At 41.6% G+C, this 24,704-nt stretch overlaps 1 protein-coding gene across 1 annotated transcript; it reads left to right on the top strand.

Annotated features, from left to right (window-relative positions):
• Positions 1 to 249: 249 nt before the first annotated feature.
• On the top strand, positions 250 to 21,922 carry LOC131188833 (uroplakin-3b-like). Its single transcript, XM_058164423.1, has 7 exons — positions 250 to 386; positions 6,433 to 6,582; positions 8,471 to 8,693; positions 15,201 to 15,280; positions 16,140 to 16,269; positions 18,790 to 18,923; positions 21,574 to 21,922. Exons 1-6 carry the CDS (start codon positions 314 to 316, stop codon positions 18,896 to 18,898), a joined length of 765 nt encoding a protein of 254 aa, XP_058020406.1. The 5' UTR covers positions 250 to 313; the 3' UTR covers positions 18,899 to 18,923; positions 21,574 to 21,922.
• The last annotated feature ends 2,782 nt before the right edge of the window (positions 21,923 to 24,704 follow it).

The following is a 24,704-nucleotide window of genomic DNA, read 5'->3' as shown; positions in this document are numbered from 1 at the left end:
CGCCAGTCCAGGTGAGACATTTTACAACTCCCCCTCCCTATTGACTTCTTTGTTCAAGTTGATTCGCTTGCTTGCTCACATTCAGTTTACCTCTCCCTCTTGAAAACTAGCCGTACCTGTTTGCTGCCAGCCCTCCCTTGCCCCTTTCTATTGAGGAAGAAGAAGAAGAAGAATTCACGGTTGTTCCAAAGATGGATGAGAGGTGTGGGCGAGGCCTAACAAGGCAGGACCACAAGTGGGGTGGTGAGGAGAGGGAAAAAAGCGCCTCTACTCAACTCTTCCACAGATACTTTTGCAGGACAGGAAAGGGGACATGATGATGGAAGTGCTGGCAGTATCCATGGTACTTTTGATTGGGATAACAATCAATGCCGCCCATGCAGAAGGTAAGAGGGTTGTAGCTTGGCTGTTGTTTCAGTGGATTCTATGGGAAATTAATGAAATCCTCACTTGGAATTGAAGGTATAAAAGATAAGGTGCTACGTCTTTCATCGAACATCCTCAGGCTAAGCGGGCGTTCCTCAGCAAAACTGCAAATTCTTTAGGGTAGATGAGAAAAGGATGTTGGCCCTGTGTCAATATATTGCATGAAACCTGACAGAAGATGGAGGGAAGAGAAAAATGTTCCCACAACTTGCTAAGCTTCATGTGGTGGATATATGTATTATGCCGATCCAGAAAATTAATTAAATCAGCAATCAAATTAAGCATATTGTGTGAACACGGCCTTCAGACTGCAATTCCTACCTCTTGCTAATTATGATTTATTCTTTTAATGGACAGATTATTAACAAAGCCCTAGTTTTTCACGGTTCACCAGATAAATATCAATCAATGTGTAAGTATTTTGGTGGAAAGAGAATGAATAATGATTTCTATAGAGACCTTTCCTAAAATAAGGTGAAAAATCAGGACCTAATTATGAAAAGGTCCCTCCATTCTCCAGTCTGTTTTTAAAGAAGAAAAAAGTGGCATTTTTCAATGGCATTTTTACACTTTTGAGAAAATTTTAAATTAACAAACAGCATAAACTGTCATAGGCAACCACCTGGTTCAGCAGATCTTGACATGAAAGCAAAGTGGAAAAGCTACTTGAAAGCTGATCAATGGCAAATGTTCCCACTTCTTTAATAATTAAAACAATGAAGAATCTTTGTAATATATTTAGTAATCATAATCTAACTGATATCCTACAATCCTTAGATTTAAATGGACAATTTTCTGATTGATGTCCTCTTTAATTTGTTTTTTGTAATATGCTCATTCAAACTTCTAAAAGGACAAAAAGTTTCTATTTTAATAAGTAAGATTTCTTTCCAGATAAACTTTGTTTCTATTCTAATTTTGTGAGGGAGAACTAAAGTTATGGTTTGTGATATAATAAACAAGGGTGTATAACCGTCATTTATTACAGGGCGTTCAAATTAGTGTTGACTTTGGGTGATTGCCTAGACAAATCCCGGCAGTTTTCTTAAGACTATGGTTCAATATTATAAAACCATCTCCAAGTGTTCATAGTCTTGACTGCTATGCTTGACCCGTGGCACAGTGGTTAGAATGCAGCACTGCAGGCTACTTCTGCTGCCTGCCAGCTGCCTGCAATTTGGCAGTTTAGATTTCATCAGGCTCAAGGTTGACTCAGCCTTCCATCCTTCCGTCGGTAAAATGAGGATCCAGATTGTTGGGAACCATATGCTGACTCTGTAAACTGCTTAGAGAGGGCTGTAAATATTTTTACAGATATTTACAGATATTGAAAATATTTACAGATCCCTCACATCCTGGACATAAAATGTTTCAACTCCTACCATCAAAACGACGCTACAGAGCATTGCACACCAGAACAACTAGACACAAGAACAGTTTTTTCCCCAAAGGCCATCACTCTGCTAAACAAATAATTCCCTCAACACTGTCAAACTATTTACTAAATCTACACTACTATTAATCTTCTCATCGTTTTCATCACCAATCTCTTTCCACTTATGACTGTATGACTGTAACTTTTTGTTGCTATCATTAAGGGTTAAAATGTTGTAGCTTTGATGTATTTTTTTTTCTTTCCTTTTTCTTTTATGTACACTGAGAGCATATGCACCAAAACAAATTCCTTGTGTGTCCAATCACACTTGGCAATAAAATTCTATTCTATTCTATTCTATTCTATTCTATTCTATTCTATTCTATAGCACTGTGAAGCGGTATAGAAGTCTAAGTGCTGTTGCTATTGCTATCCCAGCCACCATTCTCATGGATGGTTGGCTGATGATTCTTGACAGTCTGGGCTTCCCTCATTTGCATCTAACTCAGCACAAGTTCACCTGCAACCTTGGCTTATAGTCAGCCCCCCCTTTAAATACACACACAAAAGGCACTTGGGTAAGTGCAGTGAGTTTTGACAGATTTCTAAACCTGGAGTTTCTGGAGCAAGTCAAGATTTTTTTGGAATGATATATAACATCGTTATGTCATGATGCCAGCTCTTTCCTTATTTATGTGTAGCCTGACCCAAGTGTAAAAAGAGTGAAGCTAGCATCACAAATCACATTTCACCATGGCCCCCCTTCTTCTCTATGGATGCCCATAGTTAAAATTGATGGTCTATCCATGTATCCAAATTCATTTCTTCCCCAGCCGAGTCAGAAAGGACTTGGAGGTCTTCTAGTCCAACCCCTTGCTTAGGCATTTCAGACATATGGTTATCCAATCTCTTCTTTAAAACCTCCAGTGTTGGAGCACCCACAACGTCTGGAGGCAAGTAGTTCCATTGATTAATTGTTCTAACTGTCAGGACATTTCTCCTTAGTTCTAGCTTGCTTCTCTCCTGATCAGTTTCCACCCATTGCTTCTTGTCATGTCTTCAGGTGCTTTGGAGCAGGGGTCTCCAACCTTGGTCCCTTTAAGACTTGTGGACTTCAACTCTGGGAGTTGAAGTCCACAAGTCTTAAAGGGATCAAGGTTGGAGAACCCTGCTTTGGAGAATAGCTTGACTCCCTCTTCTTTGTGGCAGCTCCTGAGATATTGGAACACTGCTATCATGTCACCCCTGCTCCTTTTCATTGAACTGAACATACCCAGTTCCTGCAACTGTTCTTCATATGTTTTAGCCTCCAGTCCCCTAATCACCTTTCTTGCTCTTCCCTGCACTCTTTCTAGAGTCTCAACTGTTTATATTGTGGAGATCAAAACTGGATGCAGTATTCCAAGTGTGGTCTTACCAAGGCATTATAAAGTGGTGCTAACATCTCATGTGATCTTGATTCTATCCCTCTGTTAGTGCAGCCTAGGACTGTCTTGGCTTTTTTGGCAGCTGCAGCACACTGCTGGCTCATATTTAAATGATTGTCCACTAAGACGCCAAGATCCCTCTCAGATCCCTACTATTGAGCCAGGTACCTGTGCATTTGATTTTTTCTGCCTAAATGTGGAACCTAACTTTTTACACCATTGAATTTCGTTTTGTTAGATAGGGCCCAACGTTCAAATCTGTCAAAATCCTTCTGTATATTGAACCTATCTTCTGGAGTATTTGCTTCAGATCTTTCTCTGCAGAATGGTGACGTCTGGTGAGAAGGGAAGGAAACAAAACCAGGAAACTCAGCTGATCCCTGTTTTAACATGCCTCTAGCCCATAAATCAAATAAACTATTTGCTAACCTAGGGCCTGAAGTTGAATAGGGATCTGCGAAGAAGCAACAGGTTTTATGTCTCAAGAAGCTTTCTGCTAACTCAGGAACTTGTGGACAACATTTTACCTAGATGCCAAGGAAACGCCCATTTCTCAAAATATGCAAAGAAATGCTAGGGTTTAGTGAACTTTATGAAAGTGGGGTTAGAGTAAGGCTGTGATGGCGAACCTATGGCACACGTGCCAGAGGTGGCACACAGTGCCCCCTCTGATGGCACGTGACCCGTAGCCCCATTTCAGCTCTGCCACGCATGCACATGCATCTCCTGCCAGCTAGCTGGTCTTTGGGTCTCTGTATGTACGGGAGTCGCATGCGTATGCGCGGGGGGCAGAATGGATGCAGAGAGCACATTTGCGTGCACGTGTGTGCTTTGGGCACTTGGTCCGGAAAAGATTAGCCATCATTGGACTAAGGGTTAGAGTCCCCTATTTTGTGTCTTCATCCTCCAGCATGCTCATGTGGGTTAATATAAAAAAAATGAGGGGGGGGGCGAGATATTGTAGTCTATTATCAATCATCAATGTCCACAGGCATGGTTTTGAAAAGGGCAATTGGCAGCCACCACAATGCAGAGGTGGGTTTCAACAGGTTCTGACCAGCAATATCCTTCCTTCAGGAGTGGGGCGGGAATGGAGATTTTACAGTATCCTTCCCCTGCCACGCCCACCAAGCCATGCCCACAGAACCGGTAGTAAAAAAATTTGAAACCCACCACTGCCACAATGTAATTAAATTCCCTCTCCTTTGTACAGGAACACAAATAAAAGGGCAAAAAATTGATCACAATGCCATGAGCTTAATTTCCCCCCTTTTTGACCTCCTGGGCAGATTAGGAAACAGCACTACTCATTTTCTTACTACTCTAGCTTCCCAATTGTATGTTCGAATCTAGAAGGGAAAACCATTTGAATACAGATGCTACAAGGCTACAAGGTGTAATTTTACAACAGGTAGTTCTCCACTTACGACCACAATTGAGCCCCAAAATTCTGATGTTAAGCGAGACAGTTGTTAAGTGAGTTTTGCCCCATTTTACAACCTTTCTTGCTGCAGTTGTTAAGTCAATCACTGCAGCTGATCTTTTCTTCTTGCTCTTTGGGAGGCAAGCAGTTCCATGGATCAATCATTCCTATTGTCAGGAAATTTCTCTTTAGTTTCAGGTTGGTCTCCTTCTGAAGAGCTTCCACCTATTTCTTTTTGTCCTGCCTCTCTTCCCTGTGACAACCTTCAAATATCTTAAGACCGATATTATGTCATCCCTAACACTTACGTTTGTTAGGGTAAACATATTGTACCTAGTTCATTGTATGCAGGGGTGGGGTTCAAAAATTTTAGCAAGGGGTTCTCTGCCTGGTTGCTGGGTGGCCGTGGCCATGATGGGCGTGGTCTAGTCAGCCTCCTGCACCATGGCTGGGGGGGGGGGATTTTTGCCTTCCCCTGGCTCGGCAAACTTTCCTTGAGTCTCTGGGAGAACAAAAACGGCCTCCCCAGGCTCCAGAGGCCCTCAGGAGGCCAGAAACAGGCCCTTCCTGAACTTCTGGTAGGCCTGTTTTTTGCCCTCCCCAAGCTGCACTTACCTGCATCCAAAACTCCTGGGAGGGGCAGGGTGGGGTGGGTGGGGCCAGCCAGGAGTGGGATTTGGGGGTTCTCTGAACTGCATAGAATCTTAGCTAGAGGTTTGCCCGAACCCCTGCGAACTCCCAGCAGCCCACCCCTGATTGTATGAACCTTTATCATCTTTGTTGCTCTCCTTTACAATTTGAGATTTTTTTTAATTTTATTTTTTAATTCTTGGAAATTTTTTTATTTTACTTCTTGTCTTCAGCAAGAGGAGTGGCAAACCAAGCTAATAAATAAAACTAATAAGTTTTTATTTTGCTTATCAATATTGTAGCAGCAATAACAATAGCACGTGGAAAATACTTTTTGTTTTGGTAAGAAAAAAGTCTTTCAACAGCGAAAAAAAACAGCTTTCTCGGATACAAAAATCTGAGGCCTCTCAAATATTTGAAGTAGTTTGGACTTGAGCTTCAAGCAGCCCTCAGCATAACTACTGTACTCTAGTTTACAAACTCAAGAGTTCTTTCTCTGCCCAGCTCAGATTTTAATCACATCTCCCTTCCCTTACTGCTTATCTATTTTAATATAATTTTGATAAACAAGAGTTGTTAGGAGAATGCTTTAATTTTTTTTTTGTCTCCGATGATTAACCCATTGCAGAAAGCACTATCTCGGTGGTCAAACTCAAGGCCCAGGGCCAGAACCGGCCCATGGGGTGCTTAGATCTGGCTCGTGGGGCTGCCCTAGAAACAGCAAAGGACCAGCCTGCGGTGCCTCTGCCAGTGAAAACGGAGCTTGGGGGGGGGGCTGTGTGTGGTCCTGCCGAGCTCCGTTTTCAGCTGCGATGACCTCCTGCCGCCCTCTGCCAGTGAAAACGGAGCTTGGGAGTGGCGTGTGCGCCCCCCCGAGCTCCGTTTTCACTGGCAGAGGGCAGCAGGAGGCCGTCGTGGCTGAAAACAAATCTCAGGAGCCGTTTTCACTGGCAGATTGCTCAGGCCACTACAGACACCCCCGACATGAGTGACATCAAGCTGGCCACGCCCACCCTGGCTCCCGAGGCCAAACACAACCCTGATGCAGCCCTCAATGAAATCTACTCTGACAACTCTGCACTACATGGAGAAGCCGTGGGGCCTGAACGCAGAGGAAAACTCACTTTGTTTTCTTTTTTCTTTTTTTTCAGAGCTGGTTGACTATACCCCTCATCTCACTTCTGAGGAAATGGAAGGGAAGATCACTACTTCCACTTTTGTCCTACAGCAGCCACGTTGTGTTTTCAACAAGGTTGTCGATCCCGCTGATGTTATCTGGCTGGTTGTGGCTCTTAGTGAAGGTGTGTTATGATTCTTAGCAATGCACTCGTAATAATTTCTAAAAGAGAGGGAATAACCAACCCCAAGTGACCCCCTTCTAGAGAAACAGATCTACATCACAGTTGCAATTACTATATTGATTGTTACTGAAAAAATACTAATGCCACTAAAACACTTTAAAAACCAGGTGATGTGGTCAGTAACCTTACTGTGCAAATTAAATTCCTGTGCAGTGCTTTTTGAGTCGTATGAGCTGCGGTGGTGCAGTGGTTAGAATGCACTACTGCAGGCTACTTCTGCTGCCTGCTGGCTGCCTGCAGTTTGGCTGTTCAAATCTCACCAGGCTCAAGCCTTCTATCCTTCAGTGGTGGGTTCACCCCAATTCGGGCGAACTGGTAGCAGTGGTGACGGGAGGCTTCGTCCACCCACCTGCATGTCATTAAATACGTTCTGCGCTTGCGTAGAAGCTTCTGCGCATGCACGAGCGAAACGTGTGAAACCCACCCCTGCTTCAAAGGTGGGTAAAATGAGGACCCAAAATTGTTGAAGGCAATACGCTGACTCTGTAAACTTCTTAGAGAGGGCTGTAAAGCACCATAAAGCGGTATCTAAATCTAAGTGCTATTTTGGCATAGAACAGCCCTCTTTTATATGCAAAAAAACCAGCCTTCTTTTTAAAGATTATTCTTGGTTCGAAGATAATGTATGGTTACAGTCTCTACTTTATGATGCAGTTGAGCTCCAAGATAGAACATTCCATTAGATAAAGCTTTGGAAGTGCCATTATCACTTCAGGTGGGATTGGATGAGGAATTACAATCCCCAGTTTCCAACAGTGTGAATTAAAATTCACCAGCAAATCAGTGATTTTCAGAAATGGGATTAGAGGAGGGTAGGATTTAAAAGAGGTATTAAGCCGTCATTAAGATCAACAGTTTTATCTTATTTTTTATTCCGAGACAACCCTCCAAACGAGACTTGGACATTTCAGGGTTGTACTTTCCAGTGACATTGCAACAACATAACCCATCTCCCCATCCCCAACTTTTTCACCCTGGCAATGTGCATAGACGTCTCCCCAAAAGAACTTAAGAACTGCAGAGTATGAAAGGAAAACAGCTGGGCTGGACCTCAATTGAATGTTAAGGGAATTTATGTTATCGCAAGGAATGATTGCATGCCACATGTACAGAAATGACCTCTGCTAGGTTGTAATGATCCAGGATTCCTACACTGACAATGGACTGCATAAGAGATGGCTGAAAATTGATTATAATGAAAGTAATAATAAAGTCCTGGCTTTTTTCCAGATACAGTAGGCTAGTTTGCATCTAGCACACTCTCAGTTTATCTTTATGGTCAGAACCGAGCAAGCACATAGGCCGCTCAGATTAGACACCAAAAAAATAATATAGCTTGGTGTTAATCATAAATATCAGCACACACCAAAACAGTTAATTGGCAAAGATGGACAAAAGGCTGGCAAAAGCACAGAATGTGAGAAAGAGGAACCACAGGCGGTGATTTATATTGTCTATACCAGGGGTCTCCAACCTTGGTCCCTTTAAGACTTGTGGACTTCAACTCCCAGAGTCCCTCAGCCAGAGGGACTCTGGGAGTTGAAGTCCACAAGTCTTAAAGGGACCAAGGTTGGAGACCCCTGGTATATTCATCTAACTACAGGTAGTCCTCCACTTACAACCGGTCACTTAGCAACTGTTCGAAGGACCAATCCTTTCTTATTCGCTAACTTAACTTTGTTGTACATTCACAAATGTCACCTGTTTTGTGAGATGAGCGGTATTTAAATTTGATGACGATTTGGTGGATGAGGTGCGATGGATCCATCACTTGCAACTTCAGCTTTATTGGAATGGAGAAATAATCCTTTGCTCTTTGTCCCTCTAGCTGCGAAGAGTTTCAAAAATCCCAAAACGCCTGAGGAACTGCCTTACCAATCTTTTGCCAAGAATTATTTTTACATGACTTTGAACACCACGGTGTCAAACTACCCCTGTCCAGAAGAAACCGATGATATTGCCGTCCTGCGTGTGGGGAGTGAAACCGAGTGCGTTGTGGATGTTTGGCGGCCAGATTGTAATGGTCCGCTCCCAGGCCCCGGACCGTACAGGTGAGAAAAGAATATTAAAAGTTTCCCTGAAGTTCTCTATAACTTATTTCTTCCTTGTCTGAATTAATATCAAAATAATACATGTCCGTGATACAGAATTGACACCTTTTGTTGTGACTCCAGCCCCCGACCCTGGCCCCATGTCTGAAAGAGACTCTGAGAGTGAGGGGGAAGGGCTGGTAAGGCTTACCTCAGGAGCACTGATTGCTTTGGCTCGGCTCCAGGAATCAGAACCAGACCAGTCGGAGGACGTAATGAGGCCCTCATCCCCTGATTCCTCCCTTCCCCAGGCTATGCCTTCAGACCCAGCTGATGATAATCAAGCTTGGCTTGACCCGCGCTTCAGAAGATTAGAGAGGCGGCGTCATCAAAAGGAAGGGTGGGGTAGGAGCCCCACCCCACAGGATATATAAGGAGCTTTGGGATTGCTCTCACTCCACGGGAAGCAAAGTTTAGCTGATCCGTTTCAAAAAGAGCTGAAAGTCTTGCTACGTGAGTCATTTGTTTGAACTTTGGCAGGCAGCTGTGATTTCTCTGCCAGGACTGATAAGAGCTGTGAATCCACTGGCTGAAGGCCAGCTTGTGGGTCTGAAGTGGGGAAGGAGACAGAATACCTTTGAACTGTGGTGCTGGTATAAATTGTGGCATATACCACGGTCACAGAGTGTCGTGTCCCACTCCTCCGCTGACGGCCGGGTCAGGGAAATCCGAATCAGGCTTGCCTCTGCAGCTCTGCCCAAAGTCCTAGCAAAGTCCTCAGAGCAGGCAGGAGACCAGTAAGTGACTTCAGCAAGATAAGTTCGACTTTGCCTGACTCAGAGACTGCCAGAAAGCAGATCCTTTATATAGGCCATGGGGTGTGGCTCCATGACTCAGCACTCATTAAGGCCTGCCCCTCCCTTCCTTCTGTTGCCTCCGCCTATCCAATTTTCTGATGCGAGGGTCACTCCAATCAGCTGTTGGAAGTAAACTTTCCTCAGGCTCACATGCTGTGGAGGAGGGGGAGGGGTCTAGCTGCTCCGTTTGCCTGGGCATGGAGCCAGGGCTGGGGCCGGGGGATGCTCCCTCCTCTGCAGCCTGCTTGGGCATGGAGCCAGGGCTGGGACCGGGAGGTGCCCCCTCCTCTGCAGCTTGTCTGGGCATGGAGCCAGGATTGGGGCCGGGAGGCATACATTCCTCCGTGTTCGGGAGCAGATAAGCAGACCCCGGCTGCGGTGAGAGCGGACAAGACACAACACAGAGTAACTAACAGAGAGATGTCAAATTGTATAAAACTAGGCACATCACTGGAAGTTAAAAATCATAACACTACGTCTGATTTACTTTCACCATGTTATGTGTGCGAATTCTTTGGAGAAGGCAACGGTGCTGGTAATGGTGGATAATGAAGGGGAAAGCAAAGAACACACGGGCTTGATAGCATCAAATCTGATGCAAAGTCAAACAACAATTGAAGAAACTCTGCTTGACATAATAGAATAGAATAGAATAGAATAGAATAGAATAGAATAGAATAGAATAGAATAGAATAGAATAGAAAAGTTGGAAGGAACCTTGGAGGTCTTCTAGTCCAACCCCCTACTTAGGCAAGAAACCCTATACCACTTCAGACAAATGGTTATCCAACATCTTCTTTAAAACTTCCAATGTTGAACCATTCACAGCTTCTGGAGGCAAGTTGTTCCACTGATTAATTGTTCTAGCTGTCATGAAATTTCTCCTTAGTTCTAGGTTGGTTTTCTCCTTGATTAGTTTCCACCCATTGCTTCTTGTCCTGCCCTCAGGGGCTTTGGAGGATAGTTTGACTCCCTCTTCTTTGTGGCAGCCCCTGAGATATTGCAATACTGCTACCAGGTCACCCCCTAGTCCTTCTTTTCATCAGACTAGACATATCCAGCATGGAGAACACTTGCCTACAGAGTCACCAAGAGTCAGACATGACTAAATGTTTAAACACAACAATACATGTCCCATGTACATAGACTATTCAAAGAGGGGAATGCATTTCAATGAATATAATTCCAAAGTCACACAATCTCTCTAAGAATATTTCTGTACAAATTGTATATTAATGGCCATTTGTAAGGCTTTTAAAACTTGGCTGTGTACCTGAGCTTGAGGCTCTGAATGTGTTAGGGGTCCTGCTTCTTGGCTTACATGTTAACTGGTTAATTAGATACTGTAACTGTATATATTTATTTTGGATGTTTTTATTGTTGTAAATATTTTTAATGTTTTATTGCTTTTATATATTTAGAACTGTGAGCTGTTGAGAGTTACAGGTTGAGACGGGCAGCTATAGAAATCAAATAAATAAATAATTTCAAAGGTTAAATTCATTCAGCCGAGATCATGTATGCATAATAACTAATTTACCATGATGTATTCCTTGTGCTTTCGGAATGCATACATGGTTTGATTTAGTGATTAAACCATCAGGCTAGAACTCACCAGGAGACTGTGAGTTCTAGTCCCTCCTTAGGCATGAAAGCTGGCTGGGTGACTTTGGTCCAGTCACTCCCTCTTAGCCCAACCCAACTCACAGGGTTGTTGTTGTGGGGGACATAAGAGGAGGAAGGGATATTAGGTATGTCCACTGACTTGAGTTATTTTTAAAAATTATAAGGGCAGGATAAAAAAAATGAATTAAAAAACTAATGTCACTGAATGTCTTTAAGACAGAAACACGAGAGTCTCTTTCTCTCCATCCATTTCATTTCCAAATGAAACCTCATGTTAAAGCCGCATGTTAAAAATTAAAATGCAGAAGGAAGAAGAAAAATAAACAAGGGAAAAAAGCAAATGAAAAATTGAAGTGTGGGAGATTTTGGATATGTGTATACAAGATAGATAGATAGATAGATAGATAGATAGATAGATAGATAGATAGATAGATAGATAGATAGATAGATAGATAGATAGATTGATGGTAGAGGGATGGATGGATGAATAGATAGATGGATAGAGATAGACATACAGTATATACTGTAGATATATAACTACACACACACACACACACAGAGACACACAGACACACACACACACACACAGACGGACACATATTCAAAATCTCCCACACTTTAATTTTCCATTTGCTTTTTTTCCTTGTTTATTTTACTTCCTTCTGCATTTTAATTTTTAACATGAGGCTTTAACATGAGGTTTCATATATATGTGTGTGTGTGTGTGTGTGTGTGTGTGTGTGTATGTGTGTGTGTTTATACATACATGCATGCATACATATATACATACAGACAAATGTGCTTTCAAGTATAAATCCAAACGTTTGAAACATTCATTCTCAATTTTGCTACTCAGAACAATTCTTATTCAATTAAAAGAAATTTGTTTAGAATAAAACTATTAATATTAGTAATAAATGGCGACTCAGCTGAATACACTGGGACATTTTTCAAAGCTCTTTGCTTTTGTTTTTCAGCCCAAGCATTTCCTCCCTTTAAGCATCTTTAAATGCCATTGATCCAAAGGAAGATGTATTTTCATTTTCCACATCAAAATATCAACAGCTATTACACAGTTAACTTTCAGGATAAAGTGTTATGCAGAGCATTGAAAAGAAGTCAGAAACAATAAGCCAGAAAAATTAAAGACATGAGATGAGAAAAAGAAAAGATAGATAATCTATTTTACATCAGTACCTTTTATTAACCTTTTCATAGCCTTTTACCATTGCAAATCACCACTATTTACACTCCCTTTTGTTCTTGAATTTTCCAATGTTTTGTAACAATAGATCAAAAGTTTGTTCTTCTAAGAAAAAAAGCTCAATCAATTGTTTAGGTTGCAATAGCTTGTCTTAGGAAATATAGTCTTAGGAAATATAGGCGTAAATCATTAACAGAATCCCTTGTCAAAGGGTTATTTCTCCAAGAATCTTGGAGTCCCCCAAAAATGACTAATGGGATGTTGTCACTTAAGGTAATTGCGTTACTTTTCCTGTTCATTTCTTGTTACAAGTTACCTATTTGGGAAGGAATGAGGAAGGGTTTGGTAGCCACATTCTAAGCCAACATAGGCGGTGAGGGATTGGAAGAAGGGAATCCAGTGGAAGATTTATTTTAAAATAGGGCCGCGGTGTGGCTCAAGGGCCGCGGTGTGGCTCAAGGGCCGCGGTGTGGCTCAGGCTGTAAGAAGCCTGTTATTAAAACACAGCTGCCTGCAATTACTGCAGGCTCGAGTCCCACCAGGCCCAAGGTTGACTCAGCCTTCCATCCTTTATAAGGTAGGTAAAATGAGGACCCAGATTGTTGGGGGGGCAATAAGTTGACTTTGTAAATATACAAATAGAATGAGACTATTGCCTTACACACTGTAAGCCGCCCTGAGTCTTCGGAGAAGGGTGGGATATAAATGTGAACAAAAAAACACCAAAAAAAACCCCTGTGACTTGCCTATTTTAGAACTTACACTATAATTTTCAGGTACTTCCTTTATTTATCTGGGACAATCATTCATCAGTCTATCAATCTTGTGTTCTCCATCTCAGAATGAAGGGACAAAGGTCAGTTTTGGTGCTCATGTTCAAAGGAGGGTCCAAAAACCAGAATAAAAAGAAGGTATAGGTCTCAACTGGTCCAGGAGCCACTGGTTCTCCATGCCTACACCAAGCCTGCCACACCACATCAAATTACGAATCAGTTTCACACAAAAAAGTACATCATTTTTCTTTCTCACCCTCCCATTTGTTCAGGGAGAAGGTTTACCTGTAGAACCTTAACTCCCTGTGGAGGTTTTCTACTGTTGTTGTGGCTTGCCAGTGGCCAGTGGAGCTGGCAGCAGATTTGGACAGTGAGGAGGTTGGGGAGGAACATGGGCCAGTCCTGGAGTCTGGGGAAGGCTCTGATGAGGGCTCTGCGTCAAAGGCAGAGAGGGGGCCAGGGCGATATACCAGCTATCAGCTGCCTTCGGGGTCAGACATCAGTGAGGCAGACGAAAAGCTGGAGCCTGTTCCCAGTGTGTGCATGCACAGAGTTGCCAGACCAGGGGAACAGCTAAAGAACAAGGGTCAACTTCGGAGTAAGGCCAAAGGTGGACGATGAATGGCTCCTCCCATGGGAAATAAAAGAGGAGCGAAAGGGGAGTGGGCTTTTGCAGGAAACAATTCAGTCAGTCAGTTCAGGAGTGTGAAGATCTGTCCGTGAATCTCAGAGACTTTGTGCTAAGTCTTTCCTTGCACAGCACTGCATTTAGAAAATATTTACATGGCAGCTTTCCAAGCTAGATAAGGTCTGTAGTCATAAATTCACCTTTGACAGATTGTTTGCCAGGCTTTTGTTGAAGGTGAGTGAGAGAAATTCACTGTTTGTTTAATAAAAGGGGTTTTGTTGGGACCAGGAAATCTGCTTCGTGCTTTTTGGGGAAGCCTAGGTCAGAACAACTGATTATTTATTTATTTTTTTAAAAAATCTTTTCTATTCTAGGAGGGTGGTGGCCACGAAGCTCTGCTCTGTATGGCCTGCACATTAAAAAACAGGCAGAGCTTTGATCTGATGACTATCTTGACCTTCTGGGACACTTTGCAGACACGCCTCCTCTAATCTCTGGTCACCTGCCTATTCTCCACCAGCTTGTCTTCTTTTTACAGCTGATGTTCTTGTTAATGACATTTCTTCTGAGTTGCAGTTGTTTTTAAGGAGGTCATTTTATTTTTTGCCTTATAACACTGGATGGGTCTCCCCTCCATTATCATTTTCTCACATCTGTATTTCATTTCTCTTTTTAATTCTTAAATTAATAGTTAAAAAGCAAATAGAAATAAAACTTATATTACTAAATTAATGTTAGCCACGGGGTAGGCATTTGATAATTAAATTAACAAGCAAGGCAGAGTGGTTATTGGGCAGCCCCACCCCTCCAAGAATTCTGAAACTTGGAATTTAAAAGAAGGGGTCTCCAACCTTGGCAACTTTAAGACTTGTGGACTTCAACTCCCAGAATTCCTCAGCAAAGAATTGCTCAGCAAAGCTGGCTGAGGAATTCTGGGAGTTGAAGTCCACAAGTCTTAAAGTTGCCAAGGTTGGAGACCCCTGTTTAAAAGGCAGCTAATGTGGGAAGAGAATGGGGGTCCATATGTGACATAGCTATTTGGGTTTTTTTCAAGACAAGAATCCCATCCATGTTAATGGTAGAATTTAGAATGGCCTTACCCAACCAATGCTGGTCATAAGCATTACACTACAAACCCCATACTTCCCAGGCTCACTGAGTGTTGAAGTCAAGGGCACTCAGGCAGTGGTGGGATTCAAGTCATTTAACAACCGGTTCTCTGTCCTAAAGATTTCTTCCAACAACCAGTTTGCCAAACTGCTCAGAAAGTTAACAACCGGTTCTCCAGAAGTGGTGCGAACTGGCTGAATCCCACCACTGCTGCACTCAGGGGGAAAAAGATCAGGCAGGAACAGTTGCCATTTATTGAAAAAAAGCAATTACTGACAAATTTTGGAACACCCTTCACCGTCACTAACACACAAAGCCTTCTCTTTCTAGGGTCAAGTTCCTGGCAATGAATTCAACAGGCGTCGTCGTAAAAGAATCAAGATGGTCTGATCCGATCACGCTGATTCGAGGTAAGTAGACATGGGTACCACTAGCATCACCTGTCACATTCATGCCCAGCCTGTTCAAATCCCATTCATTTTGGTCAGACAGACACACATGGACCTACCTCTGCAATATTTCATATACACTAACCTGAAAATAAGCATTAACTTCAGCTGGGTTTCTTTCTGAAAAGGAGCGAAACCATTGTATATTGAGTCTGCCTTTCTCCCCTGGGAGGGTTAGTTTTAGTATTGTGATTTTTGCCACTATTTGTTATTTTCAACTCTGAAAACTCCCTGGTGTTGCTTCACAAGTGGGTAACCTTAGACATTGGAATTAGTCATTGGGGTTAGTTTCACTGGGTGAAACCAGGCTTAATAGCAGTAACTGTGAGGGATCTTGGAGTCTTAGTAGACAACCAGTTAAATATGAGTCAGCAGTGTGCAGTGGCAGCCAAAAAAGCCAATGCAATCCTAAATTGCATCAACAGTGGGATACAATCAAGATCAAGTGAGGTACTAATACCACTCTATAAAGTCATAGTAAGACCACACCTAGAGTACTGCATCCAGTTTTGGTCACCACACCATAAAATATGTTGAGACTCTAGAAAAAGTGCAGAGAAGGGCAACCAGGATGATTAGGGGGCTGGAGATTAAAACATATGAAGAACAACTACAGGAACTGGGCATGATTAGTCTACTGAAGAGAAGGACCAGGGGAGACACGTTAGCAGTGTTCCAATATTTGAGGGGCTGCCACAGACTGAAGAAAGAAATATTTCAGGTATTACAAAAACTATGCTGTCCTGGAGAAAGGAAAATTCTTTTAAGATGGCACCTTGAAAGGATTACATGATAAAAATAAAAATTTGTTTTTTACCAGGGAAAAATCCTGACAGAATTGTTGCCAAGCCCAGACGGCGGAGAACTGAGACAAGCGTCATTATCTCCATCCTCTCCATCCTCTCTGCCATTCTCCTGGCTGCTCTCATTGCCGCCTTCATCTATAAATAGTATGTTTCATATATCTATGAATATATGTACACACACACACACACACACACACACATATCTGTCTGTCTGTCTGTCTGTCTGTCTATCTGTGTAGATCTTTGGTTATTCGGGTTTTCTCCCACGTAAAATTGGAAATGTCTTGGCGACGTTTCGACGAAGTCTCATTCGTCATCTTCAGGCTGGTGTTTACAGCTTCGTGCTTCTAGGAGCAATGTGTGATCTATCTATCTATCTATCTATCTATCTATCTATCTATCTATCTATCTATCTATCTATCTATCTATCTATCTATCTATCTACCTACTTACTTACCTACTTACCTACTTACCTACTTACCTACCAACCTACTGTGTTTCTTTTCGGGCACAAAACAACACTAGGTCTTATTTTTGGTGGATGTTTTACCCACTTACCTTCGGACCACCGCAACCATGTCTCCCACGCCTGACACCTGTCGTGCTGCTGCGTGACTTCTTCTGCGGCTGCTTGTGGTCACTCACAGCCAATACCACATAGCTTGTCGCACCAGTGCCGCAGCATGTGGCAGAAGGTTGCGTGGCACATTGTGCCATTGTGTGCATGAGCGGTGGCATTGGCATGATGAGCCTCGTAGCATCCTGCCACAAACGGCAGCACCAGCGTGATGCACCACGTGGCATCCGGCCACAAGTGGCCACAAGTGGCTGCAGAAGTTGGGCAGTGGCATGACAGGTGTCAGGGCATGGGAGGCCTGGCTACAGCAGTCCTAATGTAAGCGGATGTAGGGCACATGGGGCAGTTGTACACACACACACCCATAGCTTCATTTTCACATCTGTCCCTTGCCCCACCTCAAACAACCAGACAGTGGGCAGGTTTAAATAGGACTTATTTGGGGGGTAGGGCTTATTTATTTATTTATTTATTTTTATTTATTTTATTTTGTCACAACAATATAGGTAGGTATCATACAAAAAGATTATATAGTATATAAACACTTATATGAGTAAATATAAGGAGGTATAAGCATATATATATATAGGAAGAAGAAAAGAAAAACAATAGGACAGGAACGGTAGGCACGTTTGTGCGCTTATGCACGCCCCTTATGGTCCCCTTAGGAATGGGGTGAGGTCAATAGTAGACAGTTTTTGGTTGAAGATTTTAGGATTATGGGAAGAGACCACAGAGTCAGGTAAAGTATTCCAAGCACTGATGATTCTGTTACAGAAGTCATATTTTCTGCAATCTAGATTAAAGCGGTTGACATTAAGTTTAAATCTATTAGTTGCTCTAGTATTATTGCAATTAAAGCTGAAGTAGTCTTTAACAGGAAGGACATTACAATAGATGATTCTGTGAGTTAAACTTAGGTCTTGTCGAAGGCGACGGAATTCCAAGTTTTCTAAGCCTAGGATTTCAAGTCTGGTGGGATAAGGTATTTTATTGTTTTCAGAGGAATGGAGAACTCTTCTTGTAAAATATTTCTGGACACGTTCAATTGTATTAATGTCAGAGATGTGGTGAGGGTTCCAAACAGGCGAGCTGTATTCTAGAATTGGTCTAGCAAATGTTTTATATGCTCTGGTTAGTAGTGTGGTGTTTTTCGAAAAGAAGCTATGCAAGATTAGGCTTACAACTCTTAGAGCTTTTTTTGCTATGTAGTTGCAGTGGGCTTTGGCACTTAGATCATTTGACATGAAAACTCCAAGGTCTTTAACGGGATGGGGGTCATCTGTAAGGTAATGTCCACTTATATTAGGCACAGGTATAAAAATTGTGCTAGAGCTTGTTTTTGGGGTAGATCATATGTATGTATGTGTGTGTACACACCCACACCCACACATATGGGAGAAGAGCCTTATCTTGGCCCAATCAGGGCCAAGGGAGAAAGGTCCTTTTTTCACACAGGCTGATATGACTCACATGCTTGGAGCATTTTTCTTGACAACGTGAGAAAGTTCACACATTTCACTAGAACACAAATTTGCTTGATTTTAGGGATAAGAATCTAGCCATTGTGATTTGTACACCATTATTAGTACAGTGTGTAAGGCCAGCCAAATGTGGTTTACTCAAAACCATGTTTAACAAACATTTGGTGCAGCACAATAGACAAACTCGTCCATCTGGAAAATCGTCCCAACCATGAGGGAAAAAGATTCTTGCTGAATCTGGACTTTGACTGAATGGAGCAGACCAACTCGTCTAGGAGATGATGAACCTACCTAAGATTTTCTATACTGTGGTGGAAGTTCTCCATAGTCTTTGGTAGGTCTTCCTCAAATTTGCTACCTGAGATTCTACAAAGTGGGAACCTTCTGTTGTCTGAAAATACAACATTTTTCTCTGGGCTTTCCTTCTAATGGCTTTTCAAAACCTAAAGTCACTATGGGAAGGCTGCCATAAAACAGATGGGAAAATGTCAATGTTCTTCAACTAGTTGTCTACTGGGTAGGCTAACCCTACTATCTTGCGTAGTTTCTAAGCCCTACATTGTATACCCATCTTCATTCTTTCTTTGCCTTTCTTTTCTACAGTTCCAACATTTGTGAAAAACCGATGTCTGCCGATTTTGCAGGAATACAGGATCCAACCATAGTACGCTACACCACTCATCAAATACATGATCAGTTGTCCATCAAGTAATGAGCTCCTACATTGCTGAGGATCAGTCAGTATTTTCTTTCCTTTTCCTGCCTGCTTCCTGTTTCATTTATTAATCGCAAACTTACAGTTGTGTTTTATGTTTGAAGGGGGGCTGCCATCTCTCGTTCCTTACCTGGTCAGAAGAAAAGGGAGGATGTGAGTGTGGCTATCTTAGATTAAACAATGGCTACACATTCTGAGATAGCCACACTCATATACCAACGATTTATATCAGTTGATGTGAGATTTTCACAGAATCAGATTATTGGAAAGGAATGTGAAGGTCTTCTAGTCCAACCCACTGCTAAAGGCAGGAATCCTCAGACCATCCCAGACCAATGGCTGTCCAATCTTTGTTTGAAAACTTCCAGTGATGGAACACCTATAACACCAAGTCAGCTGCGCGATTGCTTAATTGTTGTCATAGTCAAGAAATTCCTCTTTATTCTGAATTTGGATCTCCCTCTATGAAGCTTTCATCCTTAACTAACTACCAGGAGGTTTGAAAGCAAATCCAAATGTTTTTCTCAGTAAAAAGCCTTTCAGGTGTTTGAAGATTTTTTTAAAATCGTATCTCCTTTAAGCTCTGCTAAAGCTGCATTCTTCTCTTTATAAAGGAATTACAATGTCTTTGCCATCACCAATTACTTCTTTCATAGTTACTTGTAACAGAAAATGACAATTAAACCAGCTTCATTCTGTAATTCAAGTACTGTTACATGATTAGAACTGATTCATCCCTCCACCCAGTGGAAACTGAGCAGATCAGGGCTGTCAAACTCGCGATCCATGGGCCAGTTGAGTCACGCGCTGGCCACGCCCACACCCAGTTTAGTTAAGGGGGGGAAAGCCATGATACGTCATGTGACACAACCGTGATGTGAGTTTGATGCCCTTGGAGTACATGATCAATGTTCTTTCAAAATTGTTTGGCTTCTTGAATTGAAAAATTGATTTGTAATGTGATAAACATATTGGAAATATTTCTTTTATCAATAGAATAGAATAGAATAGAATAGAATAGAATAGAATAGAATAGAATAGAATAGAATAGAATAGAATAGAATAGAATAGAATAGAATAGAATTTTTATTGGCCAAGTGTGATTGGACACACAAGGAATTTGTCTTGGTGCATATGCTCTCAGTGTACATAAAAGAAAAGATACGTTCATCAAGGTACAACATTTACAACACAATTGATGGTCAATAGACATAAATAAATAGAGACATAAAACCTGTGAAAAAGGTTATCATTTCTGCCCATTTTCAAAAAATGTAGTCCTTAATGGAACTGCTTAGTTCTTAATGGAACTGCATCTATATGGAGGGAAATATGCAACGGGGTTTTAAGATCATGTGAAATGTTAGCACCATTTTATAACAGCTTGGTAAAACCACTCTTGGAATATTGCATAGAGTTTTGGTTGCCACAATTAAAAAAAAAAGATGTTGAGATTCTAAAAAGACTCTAGGGAAGAGCAACAAAGATTTAGGGAACTGGAGACTAAAACATATGAAGAATAGTTGTGGGAATTGAGTTTAATGAAAAGAAGGAAGAGGGGTGACATAATAGCAGTGTTCCAATATCTAAGGGGTTGCCACAGAGAAGCCGGAGTTAACCTATTCTCCAAAGCACTTGAAAGCAGAACAAGAAGAATGGATGGAAACTAATCAAGGAAACATCCAACATAGAACTAGGGAGGAAATTCCTGACAGTTAGAATAATTAATCAGTGGAATGATTTGCCTCCAGAAGTTGTGGGTGCTCCAACACCAGAAGTTTTTAAGAAGAGATTGGACGACCATTTGTCTGAAATGGTATAGGGTTTCCTGCCCAAGCAGGGGGTTGGACCAGAAAACTGCCAAGGTCCCTTCAAACTCTGTTATTCTGTTAAAAGTACTTATTATATGAGTTTGCTTAACTTGTAAGCCAGGGCATAATGGGCATGGAAAAAAGTGAGTTGGTTCTATGATTAACAACTAAATATCATACAACCCTCTAAGCTCTTAGCTTAGCTGGCCCAAATGCAATAATTTATTTAGTTTTTTCTCTTATCTATCATGTAACACTAAACAATTATTCTTGCTTAAGGTGCCAAAAAGACATGATGTACAAAATGCATACTTTCTGGGCCACGTGTTCATATGCCAATCTATCTTTGATTGGTCATTGGTAGGGTCCCTTGGAGTTATTTGTATCTCAGGAAAAGAGGTGGACAATTGATATAATTATGATCAGCAGCCTCAAAATATTCTCATTGGTCACTAGCAATAGCAATAGCACTTAGAATTATATATTGCTTCATAGTGCTTTAGAGCAGGGGCCTCCAACCTTGGTCACTTTAAGACTTGTGGACTTCAACTCCCAGAGATCCTCAGCCAGCAAAGCTGGCTGAGGAATTCTGGGAATTGAAGTCCACAAGTCTTAAAGTTACCAAGGTTGGAGGTCCCTGCTTTAGAGCCTTCTCTAAGCGGTTTACAGAGTCAGCCTATTGCCCCCAACAATCTGGGTCCTCATTTTACCGACCTTGGAAGGATGGAAGGCTGAGTCAACCTTGAGTCAGTGAAGATCAAACTGCTGGCAATGGGTAAAGTCAGACTGCAATACTGCATTCTAACCACTGTGCCACCACAGCTCCAGTAATGAGAACATTCCATTTTGTTAACCAACCAGGACAACAATGGGACAGAAGGATCACTAACATATTCTACAGACACAGCTGAAGAATCTTTGGAAAGAAATACCAGTGTGTGCTACGATCCATGAAGACAAAAAAAATAATAATGATGAAACATGGGTCATGATGTCAGAACATAAATCCTAGCTATAAAGCCAAGACAAGATGGGAACCACCTCTAATTCCCATTACAACTTAATGTTATATTTATTCTGATGTTAAAAAAACAAACAAACTTGAAGGGGTTTGTCATAGGATTTCTCTGTTTTAAATCATTTGTTTTTGTAAAGCAAAATTATGAATATTATTAAGAGTAAATTTATATTCTTTCACAGCCAAGATGTGATTGTGTTATTTTTACTGCATTTCCCAAGGAGAATATTTTTACTGGATTTTTTAAAATTGGATCTCACAAGGAAATTAATTTTCTTGGTTGGAGACTCACAGCACTCAACACAGTGGTGGGATTCACTGGTTGTAACAACTGGTCCACTGAGCACACTGCGCACACGCACAGACGGTAATTAATGTTGTTGTGAAAAGCTAAGAAGCCATTAAGAAAGAATTCTGGTGATTAGTGTACATCAAATGCAAATCCTATATACAGAGAAATAACATTTCAAGTTCTTTTCTACCTATTCCTCCTGCCCAGGGGTGAAATGCTCCTAGTTTGGACCGGATTGCCCAATACAGTAGCAATGGCAGCAGGTGATTCAGAGAACTGGTAGCAAAAATCCCTGCCTCCCCCATGCCCAGTTGAGCCGCGTGATCATCAGAGGTTTTTTTTTTTTTACTTTTAAAAGCATTTTTTCGGCCGAAGAAAAAATGCTTTTAAAAGTAAAAAAAAAGCCTCTGATGATCATGCGGCTCAGCTGGGATCATCAGAGGCTTTTAAAACCTCTTCAGCCAAACAGGTTGTAGAAAAAATTCTTTTAAAAGGCTCCTCTGACAATCCCAGCTGAGTAGCCTGATCGTCAGAGGCTTTTTTTTCTTTTAAAGGCAAAAAAAATGCTTTTAAAAGAAAAGAAAAGCCTCTGACGATCAGGGGAGCCTTTTAAACGTCAGAGGAGCCTTTTAAACGTCAGAGGAGCCTTTTAAAAGAATTTTTTCTACAACCTCTTCGGCCGAATGCTTTTAAAAGTAAAAAAAAAAAAGTTGGCCACATCCACCCAGTCACATTACTCCCCCACCAAGCCATGCCCACAGAACCAGTAGTAACAAATTTTACATTCACCTCTGCTCCTGCCCAAACTATGCAACAGGCTGGAGGTCCATTTCTCTGGGCAGAAGATCTGGTTTTCACCTATCTTTTCTTTTGGCCGTGATCTCACATCTGGTTGCTTTCCTCTGACTGCATAAGAACTTACTTCCACTGAAGTGCAGTATTAGAAATTTAAATTTGTTCATGGTGAGAGCAGGGGATAATCCTGGGATAATCAGAATATCTTATTTCGTACAAGAATGTAGGAATGATCATAAGGAGAGTGCTTTCCTGAGTCAAGTACTGTATTCAGTAAGTAGAGTCGCATGGTCTTGGAAGAGGGTAGAATGAAACCAAAACTATATGTGCATTTATTTCCTTCGTCTTTGCATTATTTATAGTTATGAATAATTAATTGTTATTCATAATGTCTCCCTTCTATAGCATTAAAAATTGAGAAACAGCATCTCAAATGTGGAGGGAGAAAGGAAAGAAATTTGATTTATTCGTTTGTCTTCTGAATTACACATATGGCTTCTTAAAATAGCCCACAGTGCAAATATTAAATCCAGAATCTAAAATTATCCAGCTGGGCCAACAGGATATTATAATACAGATAGTCCTTGGTTTATGACCACAATTGAGCCCAACATTTCTGTTGTTAGGTGAGACATTTATTAAGTCAGTTTTGCCCCATTTTACGACCTTTCTTGCTACAGTTGTTAAATGAATCACTCCAGTTGATAAGTTAGTAACCCAGCTGTTAAGTGAATCTGGCTTCCCCATTGACTTTGCTTGTCAAAAGGTCGCAAAAGGGGATCACATGACCTTGGGACACATAATTACGGTTCATAATTATGACTTTGGGGTCATAATTATGAACCAGTTGCCAAGCATCTGAATTTTGATCACGTGACCATGGGGATGCTGCAAAGATCGTAATTGTGAAAAATGGTCATAGCTCACTGTTTTCAGTGCCGTTGTAACTTTGAATGGTCACTAAACAAACTGTTGTAAGTTGAGGACTACCTATTTTCTCAATAGGTTCTGCCTTGACAAGTCCAGCTTTTGTTTCAATCTTCTTTCTCTCTTAGCATCTGTTTTTCTACTTGTCTCCAGGTTCTTTTCTTGGGTTGTTGTTGTTGTTGTTGTTTTTTGCAAATACTGATGTTCCCTTGGGTTTCTCTCCACAACTTGTGAAAGCCTTCTCCAACCCATCTAGAAGATGGCAGAAAATTACACTGATGTTAAATTTTGTGGTGCCTCTGCTCCCATACCACATTCTGCCTTAATATAAATTCAATCAAGCCTTTGAAAAATCATGAGGAATTACAAAAGCACAGAGCTGTGATGCAGAAGTTCTTGGTCCCATGTCATTTCATTCTTGCAGTCTTTCACACAACTGGCCAGAGGAATAGCAAAAGTATGATACCAATAGGATTGAATTGCAGACTTACACAATAACACTGCAGGGTGAGGCTGGGTATTAAAACTCTGCCTCCAGAAGTTATGAATGCTCCAACACTGGAAGTTTTTAAGAAGAGATTTGATAACCATTTGTTTGAAATGGTAGAGGGCTTCATACCTGAGCAGGAGGTTGAAGACCTTCAAGGTCCCTTCCAACTTTGAATCTGGGTCATAAGTAACTCTTTTGGGGGGGGTATGAAATCCAGCAGGTTCTGACCGGTTCTGCAGTACTGGTAGCAGAAATTTTGAGCAGTTCGGAGAACCAGTAGCGGAAATTTTGAGTAGTTTGGAGAATCGGCAAATACCTCCTCTGGCTGGCCCCAGAGTTGGGATGGGAATGGGAATTTTGCAGTATGCTACCCTTGGAGTGGGGTGGGAATGGGGATTTTGAATATTCTTCCCCTGGAGTGGGGTGGGAATGGGGATTTTGCAGTATCTTTCCCCTGCCACGGCCACCAA

The sequence above is a fragment of the Ahaetulla prasina genome, chromosome 1, assembly GCF_028640845.1.
Source record: "Ahaetulla prasina isolate Xishuangbanna chromosome 1, ASM2864084v1, whole genome shotgun sequence".
Classification (NCBI taxonomy): domain Eukaryota; kingdom Metazoa; phylum Chordata; class Lepidosauria; order Squamata; family Colubridae; genus Ahaetulla; species Ahaetulla prasina.
This window is presented reverse-complemented; position numbering and strand designations above follow the sequence as displayed.